Here is an 8874-nt window from a genome sequence, read left to right on the forward strand (position 1 = left end):
GGCTATTTGGATTTCGACCAAACGTCACAATTGCCTATAATTTCTCAACAGCTCTGCACAGAAATGGTATCTCGGGGCTCTAATGTATTTCAAAATAATAATGGTCCATTTGCTAAGAAAAACGGCCGTTCTATGACGAAGCCATGGTTCAAGCGGAGACTTGCCAATGGAAAGGGAGATGAGGTGAATCGGGTCTGGCTAGTTTATTCACCATTGAATGAAGCAGTGTATTGTTTTTGCTGCTTGTTATTTCCCTCATCGAGTGCAAATAATAAATCATCTTTTTAATGATCTAATGGATTCAGCAAGTGGAGGAAGCCAGAGAAACTAGCGGCTCACGAGAACAATCCTTTCCACCGGAAATCATTTAATGCATGGAAAGAAGCAGAGCGCAGATTGATTCAAGGGAAAACAATCGATGCATCTCTTGAAGCTGAAATTCAGTCAGAAGTTGCACGATGGCAAGATGTTTTGAAGCGAATACTAAATTGTATAAAATTCTTGGCCACTCAAAACTTGGCATTGCGTGGACATATTGAGAAACTTGATGCCACAGGAGACAAAAATGTAAAAAACAGACAAACTTTTTGTCTGTTCTTCAACTTCTAGCTCAGTATGACCCAATTTTGCAGTCACACTTTGACCATGCTAGAAAGAATCCAGGATCTGTTACATATTTATCTCCAGAAATTCAGAATGAGTTCATCAGCATTCTTGCTTCGAATGTGAGAAATCAATTGCTGATTAACATCAGAAAAAACTTGATTCAACTCCTGACTTGGCACACAGGGAGCAAATGTCTGAAGTTATCAGGTATGTTGACATAAATTTTGATAAGAGGGAGGTTGTAATAAGAGAGTCATTTCTTGGCTACATCGAAATTCATGGAAAAGATGCAGCCTCGATTGAAGATGTTATCGTAAAAAGATTGGAATCTGACAACATCCCGTTACAAAATTGTAGATCTCAATGCTATGACAATGCAGCTGTTATGTCGGGGCATTTATCTGGAGTTCAGCAAAGAATTTGCACAAAAAATAACAAGGCATTGTTTGTGAATTGTGACAATCACAGCTTAAACTTGTCAGGGGTGCATGCTGCAAGTCAAGATCCAATTGTAGTTACTTTTTTTGGCACCATTGAAAAAATTTATCTATTCTTTTCAAGATCAACCCATCGATGGGAAAAACTTAAAGAAGCAGTGACCATCACAGTCAAACGTGAATCAGAAACACGATGGAGTGCTAGAGCAGAATGTGTTAAAGCAATTAATTCATGATGGACTTGATAATATAGTCAGTCTACTGGAAAAAATGTCTGAAGATACAACTGAAACACAAGAAACTAGAGGCGATGCTGTAATTCTGCTACAAAGTATTCTTAGTTTCAACTTCTTAGTTTTCCTTCCTTTCTGGCATGACATACTCAAAAAAATCGACCGTGTTCAGAAAAGACTTCAAGATCCAACAATGAATTTCCATGAAGCGTCTTTGGATATTGAATCTCTGCACATGGATATTACAAAAATTCGTGAAGACATATGCAATGATTCAGTGCTAAAAGCAAAGGGAAAATGTGAGCTATGGGGTGTGGCTGTAGAAAGTAGAATCAGGCGACGGAGAAGGATGCCTGGAGAACTTGCCCGAGATGCAGGACTTTCGGCAGAAGAAGAAATTGTTCGTATCATGAAGAGTATTTTAGATCGACTCGAACAGGAGATGACAAAAAGGTTTACTCGTCTCAAAGATCTGAACTTCAAATTCGGATTCTTACTTGATGTAGACAAACTTTTGAATGACAAAGATCATAACAGTCTCCGTCAGCATTGTATTGACTTTGGAAATTTTTATGACTCGGATGTTGAAGGAATTGAGTTATTAAATGAAATATGTGACTGCAGAATGCTCCTTGAGACCCGCCAGGATACTGCACCAAAGACTCCTACAGAACTCTTGTCATTCATTATTAGTTACGGAGAAGATGTTTTTCCAAATTTGCGTGTTGCTCTACAAATCCTTCTTACTATAGCTGTCTCGATTGCCAGCTGTGATCGATCCTTCAGTAAATTAAAAATAATTCTTTCCTATCTTCGAGCATCCATGGGACAAGATAGACTCAGCGATCTGGCCCTAATGAGTGTGGAGAGGGAAGTTCTTGAACAGATTGATTTTGATGATATAATTAACCAGTTTGCTGCAGTAAAAGCAAGAAAAATAAATTTTCTTTAAAATTCTGCTCATTTCCTAACCACAATTTATAGACAATACTTAGCTGTTGTTTTGTTTTTAAATTTAATAATTTTTATTTCACACTTCTGACTCAGCGGACAAAAAAAATACAGAATTATAAAAACTACTTGAAAGAATCTAATTATATACATCAATCATAATCATTTTTTTTTAATCATAATAATTTTTTTGCCAAATAAATGATTAAATGATAATCATTAATATTTTGTATTACAATATAATAGTTAAGAACTGAGAAAGAATAATACAATTATGGTGTAAGGTGCAATATGCATATAGAAACATGAATACACTGAAATGCATTGTATATAGGCGTCACGGAGTGTAGCCTACTTCAAATACTGAGTACGACAGTTATATTTTATATAGTTTGACAGATTTTATGTAGGGGGCGCAAATTTTTTGTTTAGTCCCCGGGCGCAGAAGACCCTAGCTACGCCACTGAACCTCTAATCAGTTCTTCGGTTTCGGTAGCAAATACGTATAAAAGATATTTCATCACTTTTCTCTTGATAAGAGTAGCACAATTGTATAAAAATGGATTCAAATAATATTCCTTAACCAATAGATCAAATGAAACAAATAATTTAACAAGTTTTATAATAAAAATTAGTTTAAAATTAATGGCGCATGATGATGAAATTAAGTCTCGTTTGAAATACATTGGAAAGAATTATGTTTTAGGTGGCAAGTTACTTCTAACATAAAAAGAAACCTGGTAACGTAATGAAAGAAGATCTTGATAATGAAAAATAAATTAAGAAACAGCATGCAGCCAGGAACGAGATAACTCTTCCTCACAAGTCCTCTCAGGTTTCTGGACGCAAGAAATCACAATCTACTGCATCGGAGACATTTTTGTCAACTGCAAATTTGCTAGAAATAATTGCAGAACACTTGTTACATGTGCTGATGCATGCTTGTTGTCATACTGGGATAACGGAAAAATATTCAAATAAATTGCAGTTTTATTTTATATTAACAATTTCGTTGAAGTTTCCTTTTGATACGTCAGTTCACGTCGGCAACATTTCTGCAAGAAACGATTGATTCATTTGTCGAAATTCTTTTTAACATATAAAACATGCTTAAACGTCGTTCTTATAAATTGTTACCAGGCGTTGATATTTTAAATAAAACTGCGAAGAAGTTTACCTTGTTCTCAGCGATGTGATAATCACTACAAATCATTACAAATGAATAATTTATTCGAGCACACAAATTAATTCAGATATTTTAATATTTATTGAAAAAAATATTTTTGCATTATTTCTGACAGATTAATAAATAAAAGTGAGTGAAACTATTTTTCATCAAAATATGATAGTACACATTTGCTTATTTTATATAACACGTTGAACCATTTCGATTGAAGTAATTGATTGCCTACATGTATTATCTGATCTGTAGGCTGTTAATTTGCGCAAATTTGTAAAATAGAGACACGGTGAGATGAATGAAGATGTAATTGCTGATGACAAGGCGAGCACTTTTTATTCTCTACCTTCAAGTTGTGAGCCATCCCCCAACATAATTACAACGTTCGGCTTACTCGTATATTCTTAATGTTAATTAAAGAAGAGGAAATATGATTTATGACATAATATGCAAAAATTTGATGCGATTTGTTGAAAAGGAAATAAATTCAAATTTTATCCGATTTACATGGACGATATGGCTGGTTTCAAGTGTGTGCGTAGGAAAGTTAAAAAAAATAGGACGCTATAAAAATAATACTTTGGAGCGATTTCAGTTAAGTTGCCAAGTTATATTAAATGTTTCGAAATTGAAATTTTGCAGTTTTGACAAATTGAGCTCAAACTTGAAAAGCATCATGGTACAATAATTTGAACAAATTTTAGGCGTCGTGTTTTTTTAGGCGTCAATTACGAGAACTGAAAGGACGAAAGAAGAAATAGCATGCTAATTGATGGAGAGTTATTTCGTTTTAACCTATATAACTTTTAATAAAATTTCGTTGCTGTAATGATTCATTACAGATGAACTTTTGAAAGTTTTTTATAGTAAAAAAATTTTTGTTAAGAGTTTAGAAAATCAAATTTGTTCACTATATAAAAAAATTACGCTCATAAATTCATCCATTATGAAAGATTTTGAGATGAAAATTACAAATATTTGAAACTAAAAAATTAATTAGTCTTCATAAATGCGAACAATAATAAAATATTTCTTGAAACATTTTATGAATCGAATTTATTTAACAACTTCATTTAACTGGTGTATCAGAAGGAAACTTCAACGAAAACTGTTAACCAGGGTAATGAATTCTCATTGGAAGCACTAGGACGGTGTTGGAATTAAAATTTTCTTAGATGGGGAGAGAATGGACAAAATTTTACCCCCTTAATTTTAATGGCAGTTTTAATATTTAAAATATGAACGTTGCTGAAAGCCAATGGACAGTTAGAAACAATAACAATAAATTCATATCCTAACATAAAAAATTTATTTAACTCAAAAATGAAATTAAATATTGATAATTTTCATTAATTTAAATACTAAAGAACGACACAAGCTGGTTTGTTATAGCAAATAAAATAATTTTGGTTGGCACATCCTATTCAGTGCCAATCTTTTCATACTTGTCGTTTGAAGGACCAATGAGGTGATTGGACGGCGAAACTCCTCCCACCTCATTTTTGCCACAAGCATCTCTTGCATAATTAATTAACATGCTTCTGTTTGATTTTCCATCTTTCCTCACAACGCATGCGTCTTTATTATTTATGTGGCTGCATAAATAATATTAATTATGCCGTTCGGAGGATAATGAAGAAACAAATGAAGTCTCATCGTTGAATTGTTTATTTTAATCAGAGGGACAAATTATTTTTATTTCATTTTACAGAAAAGATACAAAGGTTAGCTTATACTTTTAATTAGTCGAGCTCTTTTGCATTGTGACATTATACAAATAAATATGGATGCATATTTGCGTATATTAGAGTGTGACCAAAAACGTTTAAAAAGATGAAAGATTGAAAAAAGAAATGGAAAAAGAAAGAAAAAGAGAGAGAATAAAATGCAAAAAACAGAGAGAAGAAAGAGAAATAGAGTGGTAGAGAGAAAGAGAGAGAGAGAGAGAGAAAGAGAGAGAAAGAGGGAGAGAGATATATAGAAAAGATAGCAGTCAAACCTTTGGCTAGCTTATAAAAGAGAATGCTTCACGTCAACAAGCAGAATACGAATGTATTGTTTTTTTTTATCGCTGAAGACGTTGTCAGACGCTTGCACGATGATAATTAACAGTTGTTATCTGCCAATATATAACTATGAAAGTTATTTTATTGTTTACATAATCAATATTTTTCTACTTAAAAAATTTTACACTTTGCAAGCGGTGTATTAATAAAACCGAACCGTTTAGCACAAAATTAAAAGAGAGATGAATTATTATCGTATAAAGTTTGGTTACATAGAAAAGTATTTAGTTAAATAAATACACACTCGCCGTGTGATGTTAAATTGAATATGTAGAAAACGGAGGCCGTCAACATTGTTGGATGTTGCATTGAAGATTCCGTGCATCGGCTTAACATCAGCACCATTCATTGGCTGCGGGCTTTGGCTTTGATAAGCAAATTGACGACCGAATGTTTATGAAAAAAAAATAATAATAAAAAAGAAGTTTTATGTAACGAAAGCATTCAATCAGGAATTATTAAAGAAAACAATTTTCAAAGAACAACTTGTTTGTTCTGCTTGAATACTGAATCACTGTTTCTTTTTATTTATTCAGTGATCGTAGAAAAAATATTTTGAACATGTCATTTCTAAGCATGGACAGTAATTCGTGGCAGGTTAGCTCCTTTATGTGATGTCATATTTTGTCTGGCGTTAAATGTTTTTTTTCATATTTACAGATAAATATATAAAATAAATTAATGAATTAATAAATCTTCACACATATGTTTACATAAAAACCATGCCAAATCTTACAACACATATTTTGATGATCTTCGGATTGTTCGGTTTTGTTTGCTTCCAATTAGGAAAGCGTCTGTTGTTGGCAACATCACCATTCTTCATGCACAACCACTTGTTTTTATTTGCACAAATAATAAACAACCAAATAGCAATAATAATATTAGAACTTTTTAGCTGGCCTATACAATGATTTAAAACCGAAAATTTCAACTTCTCGAAGTTTTATAATTTTAATCACGCGCGGAGAAATCCAAGATAGTTTATGGTTAACGGGCTAAAGACTCGAAGTACAAATTTACAATTTTACCGCTAAACAATTTGCTCTCTGATAATATTTGACATTCAACATTAGCGTAACCGTAAGTTTAAATTGAGGCTCATACTTTTGTGCGTGAGAAACAAGTATTCTCTTCGCAATCGAACTCCATCGGTGTAACATTCATTCATTCATCCATCCATTCATTCGCTCACTCATTCATTCATTCATTCGCTCATTCATTCATTCATTCATTCACCAATTCATTTATTCAATCATCCAGCTGATCCGTTTCGCCGATGAAAGTGAAAAAATTTGATTGTTATTTTTCAAATAAAAATAATTTATGTATAATTACCGATTTCCATATAATTTTGCACTGAACTGCGCACAAAAAAGCAACATGTTTCATCCACCATTTCAACAGGGCTGTAAATGTTGCAATTCTGGTTAATGTGCTAAAGACTCGAAGTACAAATTTACAATTTTACCGCTAAACAATTTGCTCTCTGATAATATTTGACATTCAACATTAGCGTAACCGTTAGTTTAAATTGAGGCTCATACTTTTGTGCGTGAGAAACAAGTATTCTCTTCGCAATCAAACTCCATCGGTGTAACATTCATTCATTCATCCATTCATTCGCTCACTCATTCATTCATTCGATCATTTATTCATTCATTCGCTCATTCATTCACCCATTCATTTATTCAATCATCCAGCCGATCCGTTTCGCCGATGAAAGTGAAAAAATTTGATTGTTATTTTTCAAATAAAAATAATTTATGTATAATTACCGATTTCCATATAATTTTGCACTGAACTGCGCACAAAAAAGCAACATGTCTCATCCACCGTTTCAACAGGGCTGTAAATGTTGCGATTCTCACAATAACAATGAATTTATCACGAACCACGAATATCATCAGAACCAAACGAAGAAACTTCGTTGAGTTAAACAAACGTTGTTATAAGCCCGACGTAGTTATGTTATAAAGCGTTGGAGTTTTTAATGTTATTTAAAAATGAATTATTTAGAAATTTAAAAAACGAAATATTTATATTTTACATTTTAATACATTTCTGCAATTAATTGACGTGGTAAGTAGGTCTAAAAAGTTTCAAAAGCCAAAATTGCCAAAACTGAAAAACCTAAAACAAAATTTAAAATTTAAAAAAACATTGTAAAATATCAGATAAGAAATATCAACAGAACTGATGGAAATTAATGTAAGGTCCATTTCACAATAAAAAATGACTCCAAATTCAAAATTTTGAAAATGTTTAAATTTTGACGAGAGGCCAAGATTTGTGGAAGTGTGGCCGACAACTTTTGTTTTGGTCAATTTTATACATAAAACGTTTCTTTTTCTGACTTAAAAAACAGCTCACATCGGGGGGCCATCTCCCTAGATCCGCCATTGTAAAAGACTAACCATTTTCTTTCACAATTGTTGTGCATGTTTATAACTATGTCAGGTCGGAGTCACTCGGAGATTTTTGCCGGAGTCGGAATTTTTCTGGGGTCGGAGTTGGAGTCCGATATTTTTGTTTTAAAAAATTTCCTAAAGGTCGTGTTTTTTGAAGATAAATATGTGTAGCGATGTGCTAATAATGTGAATAACCACAATTATTTTTGGTATCTATGTTTTTAAGTATAAATAGAAAGAAATGTTTATTTAGAAAGACGATTACATAGACTGTTTTTCAAGTATTTTTTTTATTTTGTGTAGTGATATTGAACTAAAATTATCGTCGGAATTTTTGATGGACCTGAGCCGGATATTAACAATATATAATTATGTATAAAAACAACAATTTTGAAATAAATTAAGCACACATTGTTTTTGATAAAATTTTGTTGATTATTTATTTTCTTTAATTAGACACTCATCTTCTGTAATATCATTAATTTGACCTCCTCGTCAGCAATTAGACGACAATCGTTCACGCATCATGAGTCTCTCGTCTTGCACACTCACGACAAAACAAAAATGTAAAAAAAAATTTTATTTATATGTAAAAAACTTGATTAATGTAAAAGTTTAATATATTAATTTGCAAACTAATTATTAATTAAACAATTGATTAACAACCGCAGATCTTGATTTGAAAGCAACCGCCATAGGTTTAATTTTTTAACGTTGTTACATCAATTTGCACTATTGTAAATTCTACAGCAGACATTAATGTATTGAAGGACACTCGGAAGATTTTTGCGAACTGATGCAAATTAGATGCATTTCTTTCAACGACTATGCCAAACAACTTTTTTTATTTCATTTCGGCACGCTGATTTTTCGGATTGCCTTACAAAAGCAGATTAGAATGAAATATTTTTGAGTTATTTAACCGAGAATATCTATTTAAAATTATTTGAAAAGCATAAACTTTAGATTTTTTATAAATACAAGCAATTG

At 32.3% G+C, this 8874-nt stretch overlaps 1 protein-coding gene across 1 annotated transcript; it reads left to right on the forward strand.

Moving 5' to 3' along the window:
• Window positions 1-1979: 1979 nt before the first annotated feature.
• On the forward strand, window positions 1980-2222 carry HELRODRAFT_153387 (hypothetical protein; the record flags this gene model as incomplete). Its single annotated transcript, XM_009026718.1, has 1 exon — window positions 1980-2222. A coding segment is annotated over one exon (243 nt), but the record flags the coding sequence as incomplete, so codon positions are not given.
• Between the last annotated feature and the right edge of the window lie 6652 nt (window positions 2223-8874).

The sequence above is a fragment of the Helobdella robusta genome, assembly GCF_000326865.2.
Source record: "Helobdella robusta unplaced genomic scaffold HELROscaffold_49, whole genome shotgun sequence".
NCBI classification, from domain to species: domain Eukaryota; kingdom Metazoa; phylum Annelida; class Clitellata; order Rhynchobdellida; family Glossiphoniidae; genus Helobdella; species Helobdella robusta.